The sequence below is a fragment of a genome, unplaced genomic scaffold (assembly GCF_019419815.1).
Source record: "Pyrus x bretschneideri cultivar Hongxiangsu unplaced genomic scaffold, Pyrus_bretschneideri_v1 Contig200, whole genome shotgun sequence".
Lineage (NCBI taxonomy): Eukaryota > Viridiplantae > Streptophyta > Magnoliopsida > Rosales > Rosaceae > Pyrus > Pyrus x bretschneideri.
In genome coordinates this window covers 291,414-308,544 of record NW_025999503.1, presented here as the reverse complement: position 1 = coordinate 308,544, position 17,131 = coordinate 291,414, and the positions used below count along the sequence as shown (strand labels likewise).

The window sequence follows — 17,131 nt, the reverse complement described above, 5'->3', positions numbered from 1 at the left end:
AAAGGTTTCCAAGAGTTGGAGCAATAGTGCATACTCTTTCACACAAACATAGCCCTCTATATTTGGTCACGCCAACCTAATCCGTATGTATATTTTAGTGTACACAAAATATGAACCGGTACATCACGTGTCATAATATAAATAGAGGAATACTTCAAAAAAAACATTCTTCCTGCTTCTATTATGACATGTAATGTACTGACTTGTGTTATAAGTACATGGAAAAATCTCTCTTCTAAGGATTGTCAAATTTTATTGCCAATAGATGGTGGCAAAGAGGCACTGTTATAAATCGTGTTCGATTCCCCATTTAAAGTAGTGGTGAAATTAGATTGTTGATTTGAATTCATGCTTTGAACGTGTAATCAAGACTTACACAACTAATTAATTTGCAAAGTAGGCCAGTAATACTTGACCTATGAGAAGCTATATCAAATCATGATGTAAAACCCAAGAAATTAAATGAAATCATCATTTTCAGATGAACTAGTTTGGCTAAAATGCATCTGTTTTCAGCTTTCAACTTGCTTTTTGGAATATACATAGCACTGGCCTACAAGTACTTTAGCTAGTGTTGGAAAATTTCTCCTGCATAATTTAGTCCAGTCAATTATTGATGGTCTCTCAGTGTTGGAAAATGGATGCATAGATGGGGAAAGAGATCCTCTCCGGATCTCTGTCCACCAAACTCAGTGAACCGGATCCTTAAAATTTGATCCAACGGTTAAAGTTATTATAACTTTTAAAGGGGCTCCTGTTTTTAGTTGTTTGATCAAATTTCAAGGGCCCGGATCACTGGATTTGGTGAGAGAGATCCGGACCCATAGATAGCTTTCCATTGCCAATTATTACAAGCCTACCAAATTGCTTACTCAGAAGTCCTACGGGACTTGGCATCAGTCAAGCACTAGTTTGTGTATCCAATATCTGTTATTTTCCAACACTAATGATGAGTTTAAATATACGAAGAAATAGCACTTAAAGTAGTCCGTAATGATTTTTTTTTTTTTTTAAGTGCAAGTAACAACTTTGGAATTTCTTTCAACTCACTCAATCAATGGTTCGAGATTACTCATTTCATCACTGAAAGCCTTCAGTAAAATCTCATTATAGACTTTGTGTAGGTCAACTGTCGAGTATCGATCGTCTGCCATTGTTGCAAAATACTTAAGTCACCAGTGTGAGAACACTTATGGTTTGTAACTCGGTATTTATATGTGCTTTTATGGGTGTGCCCTTTGATCATAGAGTACAATATGGTGTTTTGTGCTCAAAGTGGTAAGCAAAAATAAAAAAATTTTGTGCCTCTGTTCTGAAAAAGTTATCAGATGACTTTCCCCATCCATATTAGCCCAATTTTTGTTATTGTGCCCAATAGGTTATATTTTGAAAATGAAAATGTCAAAATTTGAAATAAATCAGAAAATTTCATAAAATCAAGATGGAACACACAACAAAATCCAATGTCTCAGCTGTAAGAAGGATCAAGTAGTAGAAATGGAAACATCACAATTCAGCAAAAAGATGTTCGCATGTTCCACAGACACAAACAAATTGTGCGCTACTGTCTATTTATAGACACTAAAAGTTTTTGTGCCTATATTTTGTCATACAATTGTCAGACCAATAATTATATATATATATATATATGCACTACTTGGCATGGCTTCGTGCCCAATAATGTGTTTGTGTCCATTTCTTTTTACACTGAGTACAATACATTGTATCCTTTATTGAATGGACGCTGTTCCACCATATTAGTGTTCTCAAAGACACAAACTCTTCATTTGTGTACACCAAATCCCATATTTTTCGTAGTGTTTCAGCAACTTTTGGTAGGAACCTCACCAACCCAAAGTCACCTACATGTGCAATCATATCCTCATTGAGAAGAATATTGCTAGGTTTGAGGTTGCAATGAACTATTGGCGTCTCACAATGACGATGGAGATAATCCAATGCCATATCAACATCAAAAACAATATTCAAACTCTGAGAAATTGTTAAGCTCCTTGGCCTCTCATTTGTCTCACCAATTGTATGAATTGGATATAGCCATTCCTCCAAGCTCTTGTTAGCCATGAACTCATAAATTAAGGCCTTGAAGTCGTGACCGCGATAATCAAAACCAGAACATGCTGAGACTATCTTGACAAGATTACGTTGTCCAATATTTTGGAAAGCCTCGCACTCATAAATAAAACTTTTGTAAGCCCTGCTAAATGAACATGGTTGAGTACCTTGATCGCAATTGTAGTTTAACTTTGCTCAAGTATTCCCTTATAAACGGACCCAAAACTGCCCATACCGACCAAGTTGGTTGAGGAGAATCCATTTGTTGCTCTTAGAAGACTTTGGTATGACACATCTGGGGAAGTTTGTCTAAATCACTTTAAATGCCTCAATTCAATTTCATGGTTAAGCTCAATCCTTCCTTTTTTTGGATGCTGGAGAGTTGCACTTTGGCAAATGAAACTCAGATGTGCCCCCAGAAAGCTTGCTATTTCCTTCAACTGATGTCGCCATTGCATTCTTGAACACTCCCTTGATCGGCAACATGCCCTCAAAATTGTTATAAGATAGATTCAGAGATTCCAAAAAATTCAAACGTTCTAAGAATTCTGGAATTGCTCCTGACAAGTTGTCAGAAAGATAGAATTCTGTAAGAACTCTTAGTGAACTCAAAGTTGATGGAATCGTCCCATGGAAGAAATTTCCATGCATGTCTAGGTACTCTAATTTTATACAACTAACTACACTTGCTGGAATTTCACTGAATAACATGTTTTCAAAGATATCTATATACTCAAGATTTATTAAAATTCCTACGTTCTCTAGTAGGGAGCCGAGAAAATGATCTTGAGGTAAACTAAATATATACAAGTTCAACAGACCAATGATTTCTTGCGATATGATACCACTAAAACTGTTCTCACCAAGATATAAAAGCCTCAAATTCTGACACACTATTAAACTTGGCAGGATATTGCCTGGAAGTTGTTGCCTTCTAAGCTTAAATTTCCGAAAGAGGATGTAAGATTGCCAAAGAGAGAGTTCCTACTCACATTTAATAGATATAACTTGTGAACCTTTCCTACACCCGGGGGAATGTGACCTGATAATTGGTTCTCAGCATCCCCAAAACCTCCAAGCTAGCCAAATTTACAATCTCATTCGGGAAACTTATATTTTATTTTGTGCAAAATGGAAATCATTTATTTATTTTTATTTTTTATTTCTGAACGGATGGAAGTCATTTTTAGAAATTAGATGTGGAAAAACACATAATTAACAATTTGACGAGTAACATGATGATACTAGAAATCAAGTAAACATAACAAAAGGCATGAATTATTCATGGAAATTGTGAAATCAGAAGAAATTTGTACATGTTACTTGAGTGTTTTGTAGTCATTGGAGTAGCGATAAACTACATCAAACCAACTATCCATAGCACTTACAATAAGTATATTGAAACTGTTTTGATCAGTCAAAATTTTAAAAAATTAATCAAAATTACCAATTATGATTAAGTTTACGGGACTCCATGGAATTCATGTTTAATTGCGGGACTAGATGCATCCATTTCATTCAAATCAAGAAATACAACGCAATCAAATAACAAAATACCTGAATTCGAAGATAAAGCCAGGGAATATAGAAAACTTCAAGTCTTGAAGAAATGGGAGCATAGCCTTGCTTTTTGCAACAAAACAATCCCTTTTTTCAGAAAATTACAGGAAGACAAATAAAATTCGAAACAAATTACTTCAATTGAATAGGGAATCTGCAAATTTGCTACCACTCGATAATTTTGCAGAAGCGGCAATTATGTTTCATTTCCCTGCAATAACAACAAGTACAATTCTGTAACCGTTCTCCCCACTAACCTAAAAGGCTAAACCCACTTCTTCAATTCCTTCTTATTTGTCAATCATAAACCAAGGGAACCTTATGACATTTAAACCTTAATTATCAATGTACCAAGTATATCGGAAATACATAAATAACGAAATTCCACTAACGAAGTAAACAAATGGTCCTTCAATACATCCTTACAGAATCACAACTTACCTTCCAAATTGGACACAATGCAATAAGCAAGAATTGCAATGTTCTGAGACTTTTTCGGATCAAGCACACACCTAATTCAGAAAATTTCCCATAAAATTTGACAAAATGCAATAAACAATAATTAAATATCACTACTTACCTTCCAAAAGCGCAGACTTCATCAATGGTAACATTAGGCCCCCTCAACAAATTTCAAATTCTGCACACCAAATCAATCCGATCCAATGAGCAATAATATAATAAAAAGGCATACAGAGATCCAAAATGTTGAAATTACAATAAAAAATCAAATCATGCTTTAAAGAAATGCAACATATTCATGAAAAACTTGAAATTTTGAGAACAATTCGCTTCATTCATTAGAATCAAAGTAAGGAGATTGAAGCCAAAATTTGAAACAAAAACCATAATCGAATTAACTAAATTATATCACTTGAAAAGGATAATCATTAAGAAATAAAACGGATTGAGAAGTACAATCATGACCTACGCCCAACTGCTTCGAGAAGAATAATTGCGTCGATTGCTTAGCTGACAAAAGGGTCTCATCAGGTAATGGCACTCCAGTCAAATCTAAGCCAGCTCCACCAATAGGTACTTCTTCATACTTAAAATCAATCTCTAGTTTATGTGAACATATTCAGTTATACAAATATCCAAATGTTATATAATTACTAATTTCCCAACAAAATTTCTCGATTATACAACACACAGGGCAGCTCAAATTGTCAAACATTAACCCAAAGAAAATATGGGAAAATTAAAAGACTTTTCCTTTTAATTTTCCCCCCGTTTCTCAGGCACCTGAAATAAAATTGAGAAAAGGAAGAAAACGGAAGCAGAATTAAAAGAAACGATCGATGGAGGGGGCGAGGTTGAGGCCAATGCCATCGCCGGGAAGCAAAGTGATGGGGTAGCGTTTGGAGGTTGAGGCTTCAGAGCAACTGATCTTACCCACTCTGCTTTCATCGACCGCTAAACAGAGAAAAAGGAGACAAAAATTAAAAAAATTCTCGTATAAATAAATTTGTAAAAGTGGGAAAATTGGCGGTGATTACAATTTGAGAAGGGAGCAACAGATCCTACCCACTCTGCTTCAACGATGGATAGCTCACTTGGTTTGCTAAAAATATTGTATAAATGAATTTGAAACCCCTCGTACCTTAAATTGAAATTTCGAAACTGGAAGACGAAGGCAAGACGACGACACGGTACGGTTTGCTGGCGTTCGTAAGAAAACAGCTCGCCGGAATTAGAAGACCTAGAACCTAGCCGCTTAACACTTGAAATCGATTTGTTGGTTTCGAAGTTTAAGTGTGGGAATTCGCTTTGCTGATTTGAGGGTTTTAGGTTTCGAATATTTTTCTGGTAATTGTGAGCAACAGAGCTAAATGGGACGATGCTTTGCCAGATGAGGCGAAGAGGCGGAGGGGAAGATTCACTCACTCCAATCCTCCAAGAACCCATAATTTTCTCAATCCTTGGAACCCTAGAAAAATCATCAGAAGATTAATTTCATTTGTCCTGACTTGGGAGGGAGTGCCAGGATTTTCCTACGTCTGCGTGTACATTTTATTTGTTTATTATGTAAGTGTTTGGGCCCAAGATATTATGATTGGGCCGAGCAGCAAGATGTGCTCAACCCAAGGTAATGACACATGCTATGGGCCAAATAATGAAACCCGAACCAGCTGGCAGGGTCGGCCAGATCCTATCTTAAGTAGTCCAGATGAATGAGGAAAGGTCGAGGAAATCCTGGTGCGACCAGGATTCTCGACCGGCAAGGGATAAAGCCTCAAAAGGAGGAGAATTCAGAATCCCAGTAGGACTAGGATTGTTCGAGTTAAAGGTGAAATGGGACAAGGACTCCCAATCCAAATCAGAATGGGATTCAAGGAGCGAGGTGCTATAAATACAAGAAATTACGCAATAGAAAGGATCTTCAACATCAGCATACAATTGCCCTGCGCAAAACCTCTCAAACACCTTGAGATTTTTCCTTTTCTTTTCCTGCCGACACACCTTCAGTTTGGATAAACAGCACTGTGGAAGCAACCGGTGAGCACCTTCAGTTTGGATAAACAGCACTGCTGCCGCAGAATCAGCCGACCGAGGAGCACCTTCAGTTTGGATAAACAGCACTGCGTCGAGGTCGACCGATTATCTATCTAAGTCTCGGCCGAGAAGGGTTTTCGAACTCTTGTTGGTAGAGGTCATCCTACTAAGCCTTTCCGGAATAGTTGGGTGTTACGAATTGCATTGCTCGGCGTATTGGACGCCGAGTGAGTTTATGATTGGATACTCGCAAGTAAGTTTCAGGGTTCGGCATTCCGACGGCCGAACTACGTTTACTATCAAGACGTATATCACATTCGAGTACTTGTGCCCGTATAGTTTGGTCTCGATTCGGCGTGCTTATACTCTCACGAATATAATCACGGTGACCGAACCAGGCTTCGGCGATTTGTGAACTCCGTAGAATTAGTAGCCTTGTCTTCAGGCTATAGAATCCAGAGACCGACAGCGTTCCTTCCTCGGTCGCAATCGCAAGATACAGAAGTCAACAGCGCGCTCAACGCGAATACATCAAATTTCTCCTCGGCCGAGCTCGGCCGACGAGTTGGCACGCCCCGCATTCGACGAAGGACGTTAGTTAGCTCATTAGTTACTCGGCCTGCGCGCCACGTAGGTTTTGTAAATTTTAGAGTCAACAGTAAGATATTTCATATGATGCGGATGTGAAAATTAATATGAGAATCGAAATTGACATTAAATTTTTAAATTGGAACCTATTCACCTCCCTTAAACTAGTACCATCCTTCATTGAAACATAACATATGAGCACTATCACGACCTTCTCCTTTCACACCATGGTGGATTTTGCGGATTTCTCAACCACCAATCTCTTTCTCGCAAAGTACTTCTATGACAGTGATACATCACCATGGTAGAGTCTCAAGCCAATGAAACATTTGTGACTCATAAGTTTTTCTCCACAAAATATTATGTCATTAGCACGAAACGCTATAAAGAGGATACACCATGTTCAAACTCATTTCAAGACAGATAAGGACCCAAAGGAAGAGACAAATAAAACCATCAGAAACCCACCACTTAAACCCCAAAAACCGAAACCAAAAAGAATTCGCGCTCCCTCACTCTTTCAACAGCCAACAATGGCGAACCTGAGGACGACAATGGACTCGGCCTTCTGGGACTTGAACATTTCTTCGCCTCAGACCTTTGAGGGCTCCGCCAAGGCCGTTCCCGGCGACCCATTTCCTCTCGACGGTGCTCGACCCAGCCGAGCCCTTGGGATTCAGCAACTCTCTCTTCTGGGAAATGGGTTCCCTTTGGGTGTTATACCTTCCTACTCCCCCACTTCTAATAGGGACTTGGATTCTTTCTCTCTCCAGTCCCTCTTGCTCAGACCACCTACCTCTAACTGGTAGACTGCTACAACTTCTTTGCTTAGCTATTGCCCATTGGGTTTTCTCAAATTTATTATTTTTCGTTTAATGGATATTCTTTTTCGTTTTACGTGTTTCCGTGGATTGGTTTGTGGTTTGTATTGTTACTGAGAAAGTGATGGGAAATGGGTGTGATTCGTTTGTTGTTTGTTTGGTTGCTGGGTGAAGGAAGATTTGTGAAAAACAAGTACATTTGAGCAACATCAACAACATGCAATTAACAATTAAAAGGCAGAATCATGTTTATATGCACTCAAAAACAAAACTTAACCCATGAACTTCAAAGCTTAGTAGATAGGTGAACCAAGACTCAACTCAAAACAAAGTGAGTTGAGAAATCAATACCTTTATAGATTCCTCTTTGCATAAGCAAAGGCTAATCACCCAAAGAGAGGGCCTTCATTCCTTGCATCTTAGATCCATGGATTTGGATGGATGAAAAAGTTTCTCCAAGTTCCCAAAATTGAGAACCTCTAATGATTCATCACCAAGGCATAATGAAGAAGAAATGAGTGACCTTGGAGGAGTTTGATTGCTAGATGATCCCTCCAAGGTGGCCGAAATTTTAGAGAGAAAGGAGAGCTTGTGTTCTCATCCTTTCCCCAAAAATAACCATTAATGAATTTTAGGCTATAAAGTCCTTTATATACTCCCTTCAAATAAGTGATCTAATGGACAAAAAGCCCTATTCTTCTAACATGGCCGGCCTATAGGGTTTATTGGGCTTTCAAGCCCTTTGTTTATTCAAGTTGTCATACAACTTGAGTTAATGGGCTTGACATTCAAATCACATTGGGCCTTGCGGCCCAAAACTAACCCGAGGTCTTTAACGAACTTATTCGTTTGATTAATTAACATATTAATTAATCCTAGCCTTAGATAAATAATTAAACCATTTAATTATTCTTACTCATCTCCGTTGTTTCTTCAAACTCTACCTTACTCGGTGAACGATCCATTAGGTTCCTTTTAGCGAGGCAGTGGGCGATTAAAAACTCTTTCTCATCGATTGTGAATTGAAACTTACTTTCAATTCTCCCGTTAGTGATTATACACGTTTAGGGCTTCCACAAACCATGGTTGACGCCTAGCAGCATGTCATGGTTACCCAAGCTAATCAGAAGAGGTGGAGAACCTATTCAGTTTTAGGATTACAAATGCAATACGGTCTTTCTCTAATACAATACTCTTGACCACATTGTTTGGTTTGATAGTTTATTCATGTCTACTATCCAATGTGAATCTTGTACTTATATGATTACCTTGAATGTGATCTGGAACGCATTCCAACATCTCATTCATACTCTGGCCAGAGATTCTAAATCATATCATAGAGTATTCTCCCTCAAACAGTTTGAAGGTTAGAGATCCCTTGTTGCGCATTCACTTGCCTCCATGGCTAAGTGGCTTAACCCCGACGATGCCGTGGACACCCTGATAGAGTGACTTTGACATAATCAAAGATCAAGTACCTAACCACAAGACAGCTGTGATGCCTCAGGTCAAAGGACTACTTTGCATTATCCCAACCATGAGTTCTCATGTGACATGAATATGAGAACTCCTCGTTGATCGTGTTCAGTGAACTTATTCTCTATTGAGCACCTACATGCTTGTCTTGGTGTCATTTACACCAATGACTCGAGACTAGTCACTCTCCCTGAGAGAAGACACAGCACGTACTGATCTTAACGGACTGTCAATGCCCAATTGGCAATCCTATGATCAGGAACGTTTAGGATGTGTCTACGAAAGAATGGTCTCATGAATCTAACTTCTTTAGATCGCATTCTCCCAATCACATATTCCTTGGACTTATCGTTTAAGCATATAACATTTATATGAGACGGCTCAAACAATAATGTTTGCCCTTAATATTAAACTAGATTAGTTTAACATGTGAAATGTCCATAAAGTATCATCATATGATTGGTTTTAGGGCACATTTCCAACAATCTCCCACTTGCACTAGAGCCAATCAGCTTAGTCATCAGTGATGATACCTCTTCTGTAGTCATTTCATAAATGGCTGAGTAGTAGGCCTAGACAATGGATATCTATATGTTAACCATAGAAGCAACCTTGAGAATAACGACGTCACCATTATACATGATTCTCAATCATGTGGTTCAGTCTCTCATTTGAGTTCGGACCTTGATGAGACCTTGATTCCCTGGCTTGAGCTATCGCCCCATTAGTGTCATACACTTTCTGGTTGGAACCGAATGGAGAGTTCATAAATGAACTTTCCCATCCAAACAACAATGTTGTAAGCTTCTATATGGCAATATATTTTGCATACATGATGGAACACATTAAAGTCATTACTTTTAACGTTTCCACCCAAATATCTCTCTAGTCATAATAAAGAGATATCTCATTATCACTTCATTCATAATGAAGAGATATTCTATGATGGATTAGATTCATAATCTAATACATTTACGCTTCCATTACGTTACTCTAATTCTTCCTCATTCTTGAGGAATCCATCCTTAGTATTTCTTAAATACCTAAGGATTCACTTGACAGTTGCCATGGTTCTGATCCTGGGCTTGCACTGATATCATCTTGTACCGTTCTAGGTACAACTTATATCAATGTTTTCATACAATATGAAATACATAAATCACCTTTCTGCGTGTGCATAAAGGATTCTATTTACGCATTATTTCTTTGGGAGTCAAAGGGTACATTCCCTTTGAGAAGAACAACTTCCTAGTCTCACTAGAATTGTCATTCTAATTGAAGTTTATCATCATATGAGAAACTTCCTAGCATCTCTTGTCTATTTTAGGGATTGATATAATCCAATTATATCTTGAAATCTATCATTATAGATTTCCATCCCATGTATATAGACTATGTCTCCCATATACATTCTATCATTATAGAATGTTTAAAGTCATAGCTTTAACGATGAAGAATTCCTTTCATTTTCAAAATTAATATATATCATGTATATATATTCAAATTTAGGAATATGATTAACTCCCACTAATCTTTTGTAAACCTAGTAAACAAAAGATTCATTTACATCTTTATGAGAAATCAAACGATTTGATCCTTTTTTTTTCTCATAAGATGCTTATAGCTCCCACTAACTTGCTGAGATTCATGATGGATGAATCTCTACAACTTATATGTCTTGTGATTCTTAGTTTTAGACATATATTATCAAGACTATCTTGATAATGGTTTCGGAAACTCATATTATGTCCAAACATTGAATCACCATTTAGTTGTTTCTAGCAATCTTCGAATTAATTGAAACTAAGACTATGTCAAAGACGGTTTCTTCAAAGTCAACCATTTTCTTTGAGTGTAGTCACCTTAAGCTACCGATTAGCTATTAAGGTTTCATTATTTTGATTCAAATGGTACTTTACCATTTCCTTGAGTATATGTCATATATATACACTCAGTGTAGTCATAAGGATTTTCATTCTTATTTCTTTCGAATTAAGAGGTGTAACTCTATGACATAGTCATAAAGTTCAAACCATTCAACTGAGACGATTTATAAATCCTTCTCGACTACCTTGGAGCTTGTGGTGTAGGAACTAGGTTGTTATTTTTGTTGATCATATCAAACAAATATTGCTTATTAGCACACAACCCCAAATCTTAACATGTTTAAGATTTGTCTTTCTTTCCAACTACATCTTATGGAGTTATGAAAATTTTGGAAGATCTTCTAATTGACAATCATATTGTTTTTAGAAGTATATATATCCTATATATGGGTAATAGATAACATCCAACGAACTAAATTTTATTCAAGTTCGTTCTTCTCCTAATGGAGAAATTCATTATCTTATGATGCTATTTTCCTTGATATCTTTCAAGGAAACTCATCTAAAGTGTTATCTTTCCTTGGATCAAATCCAAGGAGGTAAATACTTTAGACGTCTTACTCATCAACTCACATTTCTTGAATTCTTTGAAACCTTTTGCAAAGTATTCGGACTTGTGTTTATTCAAAATAAACTATAGTCCAACCGAGAGTGATCTTCGGTGAATGTCATACAACATGAGTAGTATTATGTTGTGGATAAGAGCCACTAACATCTAAGTGAATTAATCTCAACAACTTTGTGATTCTTTCTTCTTTCCAAAAAGAATAAAGATTCGAACATTTCGCCTCTATACAATTTTAACAAGAAGGCATTGGATCCGAATCTAATGATCCAAAGCATCCATCTATTACCAACTCGTAATTTATGTTTTAGAGGTGTCACAACTCAGTTGGGATTAGTCACTCCCTTGCAACCTTTTGGGTTTTAAGCATCATCGTATTCTAAACAGTTAAACTACCACATCATCTCTACTATAGGGACAACCAATTAAATTACAATAATCTAATTATTGATTAATAAAGAACAATGTTTTGTCAAACAAAACGTTTATCCATCTCTACTATAGTGACGGATTTAAGTTCCTTAAAATTGGAATGTAAAGACAATCTTTAGTATTTTCCAATTTCTTTGGTAGTTCATATGAGGAAGTAAGTACAATCTGCTTTTGCAGAGATCTATATTCGATTCACGTTTGGAATGTGAAGTACTTTCTCTTCTCTCATTAATCTTCTACTTCTTATTAGCACACTTTTACAACAATTGTAAAACATAGTTACTAATACAGAATCATGCATTCAAGTAGAAGAACCAACTGTTATGAACTTTTCAAGAACATTTTACAACACCTTCAAAAGGTGTGTTCTTGACACTTGCAAGACATTTCTTGCAAATACCCCTTCCAATGTCCATCCTTTCATAAAGAAAGTTTGTTCCCTTGGAGTTATTTTGCCTTCTTCATTTAACTTCCCTTTTGACTACAATAGTCATGGTCCCTAAACTCCCACTATCTCTCTTGAAACTTATTTCAAATGTGTTTATACACATCAAACGATTTGGAGAGCGTGCGGTTATTGTTCACTATATAGTTTACAATAAACTTAGTGAACCATTAGGATAGGGACACAAAGGTGAAGTCCTTGCCTAGTTTCCGTCTCGTTAAGTGGTTTAACACTTCAACACTCAATGATTCAAAATCATCATAAGTCCATATAAATGGACTATTTTTGTCAACCAACCATTATGTTCTAAACATAATAACAAACTTTCAAGAGTTGTTCAAGGCAACTCTCATTTCTTCATACAACAATTTGTAATTGAAGAATTATGACATTAAAAGTGTTGTCCTTCTCATGTTAGACTTATCTAACATATTCTTCCAATGATACATTATCAATAGGAAGATTGTGAGGATGAGACTACTTAGTTACATCTACAAGCCATTAAAGACAATCTATGGGATTGTAGAATTAAGTCCGGAAATTAAAGCATTCGGCTTTTCTTTGTCAAGTTTTGGATAGCGTTTGCAAATATATATTGGTAAACAAATACATAACGAATATAAATTGATTGATTTTAAGCCATTTGATTCGGGTCTTTAAATCAAATAGCACCACCCACTATTTTTGGCAAATTCCATATCCCTCATCGGAATTCGAGAGTTTTGTTGAACTCTTAGCGGGGTATGGGAGACTCACCATTACCAAGCCCACCTCACGATGATACGATATCGGTTAGCAATAATAATAATGAGAGAGTACGCTTACTCATTTGCATCTCTTGCAAATACCCATCTTATTTGGCCTCTAGAGAATGTTGCCTCACATTGATATGATATCGGCGCCATTGCACTTAGTTAAGTTATTCCCACCATGCTTAGTTCATGAAGGGGTTCAAGAATAGCCTCACAATGATATGATATTGGCCATCCTCGTTGCCTACACTCACCTCATCATATGCGTATAGACTCCTCCTGAATGTAAGCATGCACTTTGTACTCCCCCATGATAGGGTGAAGCCGGTGTACAAGTCACAAACGATTGGAGCCTACCATGGTGGAAGGCCACGAAGAGATATTCAAAGCATCTCTCGCTTATCAACTTAATATTGATTTGGTTGAGGGTTTTTAGGTCTCATCACATATAAATTTTCATTTTAATCTAATTAAAACAATTTTGGTCCTATTACAACTATTGGTCCATTTGATTGATTTAGTTGTATATAATACTCCCACTAAGCTTTTAAAACGGTTTTTAAAGCAAGAGTATATGATACTACTAACATAAGGTTTGCATTCATTGATGGACTATATAGTTGCCTTAGGGCCTTAGGATGACTATGAACCTTTGATTCGATTCAACACGAGCCTAGTGTTGAATCTCGGTCTAGGGATGGAGATTGATTTTAGTTACGCGTTTAATTACATTAAGGCGTGTTGTCTTAGGGCGTTGGACCCAACTACTCCAATTTCATGCATATCGAATAAAACAAGAAAGGAGTACTTCAAAGTAAATAAGAGCTTATGCTCTTTTACAACAATTGATCAAATCAAATTACTTTAAAGTAAAGAAGAGCTTATGCTCTTTTACAACAATTGATCATATCAAATTACAACCAAAATTTAATCTACTCATTCCCATGGTTCAAACAAATTTGAAACGGCCATTCACATAGCTCAATTATCGTAGGCTAAGGTTCATAATCACCCTTTCTTAATTAATTAACGCTTTAACTAATTAAACTTGAATGCAACATTTTCATTTGGTTTTTGTATCCATAGAATTGATTTAAATGGAGCTAAATGAAATGAAAATCCAATTCTCATTTAAAGAGACAAAACAATTTTGTTCTCTACCTAATTTGGGCCAAAATGCTATGACCTCAACTTTTGGGCCATTTTGCAAAACTTAAACTTTTGGGGTCACTTTGTAAAAACACAAAAGTCCACTACTTCATGTAATTACAACTAGAACCCAAAAATTTCCACAAAAGCTAAAACTTCATTAAAGGAGCAAAACAATTTGTCCTTTTAGTGATTTTGGACCTTTACGTAAAAACGTAAACTTTTGGGTCAAAGTACAAATACACAAAAGTATCAAAACTTTATGTAATTGCATAAAAGCCCCACAAGGACCCTAATTGAGTAGGGTGGCCGGCCATTGAAGCAAAGTATTAAAAAAAATTTCAAAGTTTTTGTAAGTGGGGTGTGTGAAATGGAATAAATCATTACACACCTACCCACTAAAATTTCTTTAATTTTTCAAAATAAATATCTAATATATTTAAACATAAGAAATATTTCAAAACAAAAACTTTATGAAATAAATCAAATCTTTGAATCAAAACACCAAACCTTTTGTTCTTGGCAAGAACATATCAAGAACAATGAAGAACATCCATGAAAACCCATAAGAGCTCCATGAACATTCTTCACCCAAAAACATACCAAAACCACTCAAACTTAAGGGAAATAACATACAACCATACTAGGGTACATAGGGGTTCCAAAAGTCACTTTAAAACACTTTTAACAAGTCAAACAAGAACCCAAAAATCCACCCTTTGGATTTGGCCGAATTTCCCCAAAAACATGGCACCAAATTTTAGCTCCAAAATTCATGCTCATATGAACTACATCTACAACATTTGACATGGCAAATTTTCTAACAAAATTTACATTCAAAGAAGCAAGAATAAAGCTTGTAACAATTACAACATTCAAATCACAAACTATGAACTACAAAACCCAAAAGGATTCACCAACTACTAGACTTAGGCTCTTGATACCACTTGAAGGAAGATTTGTGAAAAACAAGTTCATTTGAGCAACATCAACAACATGCAATTAACAATTAAAAGGCGGAATCATGTTTATATGCACTCAAAAACAAAACTTAACCCATGAACTTCAAAGCTTAGTAGATAGGTGAACCAAGACTCAACTCAAAACAAAGTGAGTTGAGAAATCAATACCTTTGTAGATTCCTCTTTGCATAAGCAAAGGCTAATCACCCAAAGAGAGGGCCTTCATTCCTTGCATCTTAGATCCATGGATTTGGATGGATGAAAAAGTTTCTCCAAGTTCCCAAAATTGAGAACCTCTAATGATTCATCACCAAGGCATAATGAAGAAGAAATGAGTGACCTTGGAGGAGTTTGATTGCTAGATGATCCCTCCAAGGTGGCCGAAATTTTAGAGAGAAAGGAGAGCTTGTGTTCTCATCCTTTCCCCAAAAATAACCATTAATGAATTTTAGGCTATAAAGTCCTTTATATAGTCCCTTCAAATAAGTGATCTAATGGACAAAAAGCCCTATTCTTCTAACATGGCCGGCCTATAGGGTTTATTGGGCTTTCAAGCCCTTTGTTTATTCAAGTTGTCATACAACTTGAGTTAATGGGCTTGACATTCAAATCCCATTGGGCCTTGCGGCCCAAAACTAACCCGAGGTCTTTAACGAACTTATTCGTTTGATTAATTAACATATTAATTAATCCTAGCCTTAGATAAATAATTAAACCATTTAATTATTCTTACTCATCTCCGTTGTTTCTTCAAACTCTACCTTACTCGGTGAACAATCCATTAGGTTCCTTTTAGCGAGGCAGTGGGCGATTAAAAACTCTTTCTCATCGATTGTGAATTGAAACTTACTTTCAATTCTCCCGTTAGTGATTATACACGTTTAGGGCTTCCACAAACCATGGTTGACGCCTAGCAGCATGTCATGGTTACCCAAGCTAATCAGAAGAGGTGGAGAACCTATTCAGTTTTAGGATTACAAATGCAATACGGTCTTTCTCTAATACAATACTCTTGACCACATTGTTTGGTTTGATAGTTTATTCATGTCTACTATCCAATGTGAATCTTGTACTTATATGATTACCTTGAATGTGATCTGGAACGCATTCCAACATCTCATTCATACTCTGGCCAGAGATTCTAAATCATATCATAGAGTATTCTCCCTCAAACAGTTTGAAGGTTAGAGATCCCTTGTTGCGCATTCACTTGCCTCCATGGCTAAGTGGCTTAACCCCGACGATGTCGTGGACACCCTGATAGAGTGACTTTGACATAATCAAAGATCAAGTACCTAACCACAAGACAGCTGTGATGCCTCAGGTCAAAAGACTACTTTGCATTATCCCAACCATGAGTTCTCATGTGACATGAATATGAGAACTCCTCGTTGATTGTGTTCAGTGAACTCATTCTCTATTGAGCACCTACATGCTTGTCTTGGTGTCATTTACACCAATGACTCGAGACTAGTCACTCTCCCTGAGAGAAGACACAGCACGTACTGATCTTAACGGACTGTCAATGCCCAATTGGCAATCCTATGATCAGGAACGTTTAGGATGTGTCTACGAAAGAATGGTCTCATGAATCTAACTTCTTTAGATCGCATTCTCCCAATCACATATTCCTTGGACTTATCGTTTAAGCATATAACATTTATATGAGACGGCTCAAACAATAATGTTTGCCCTTAATATTAAACTAGATTAGTTTAACATGTGAAATGTCCATAAAGTATCATCATATGATTGGTTTTAGGGCACATTTCCAACACCGGGAAGGTTGGGAGAGAAGAGCAATTGAAATTGTTGTTATGGGGTTGAATTGGGTAAAGGAAAAAGTTTAGGAAAGATAATTTGTCTCCTGTTTCCTGAGAAATGAACTTTTTTTTGGTCTCCAAATTCGTATTGTTGCTAAGGAGC

At 36.6% G+C, this 17,131-nt stretch overlaps 1 protein-coding gene across 14 annotated transcripts; it reads right to left on the bottom strand.

The window, feature by feature from the left end:
* Positions 1 to 3,553: 3,553 nt before the first annotated feature.
* Positions 3,554 to 5,632, bottom strand: LOC108865785. 14 transcript variants are annotated; one of them, XR_007258357.1, is made up of 4 exons: positions 5,237 to 5,632; positions 4,214 to 5,049; positions 4,075 to 4,145; positions 3,554 to 3,844 (listed from the first exon to the last, which is right to left on the bottom strand). XR_007258357.1 is itself a non-coding variant. In XM_048584152.1 (2 exons), the coding sequence occupies exons 1-2, from the start codon at positions 5,539 to 5,541 to the stop codon at positions 4,852 to 4,854; spliced, it is 579 nt and encodes a 192-aa protein (XP_048440109.1). In that variant the 5' UTR covers positions 5,542 to 5,632; the 3' UTR covers positions 4,680 to 4,851. The 14 variants fall into 14 exon arrangements, 1 of the variants encoding a protein (XP_048440109.1); XR_007258359.1 differs by having other exon boundaries at positions 3,554 to 4,145; positions 4,214 to 4,273; positions 4,552 to 5,049; XR_007258361.1 differs by lacking the exon at positions 4,075 to 4,145 and having other exon boundaries at positions 4,214 to 4,273; positions 4,552 to 5,049.
* Positions 5,633 to 17,131: the final 11,499 nt, after the last annotated feature.

Coding starts and splice junctions, on each gene's coding strand:
- LOC108865785 (XM_048584152.1), bottom strand. CDS start 5,541: ATGGGTTCTTGGAGGATTGGAGTGAGTGAATCTTCCCCTCCGCCTCTT. Junction 5,050..5,160: donor CCATCGTTGAAGCAGAGTGG/GTAGGATCTGTT, acceptor TTCTCTGTTTAG/CGGTCGATGAAAGCAGAGTG.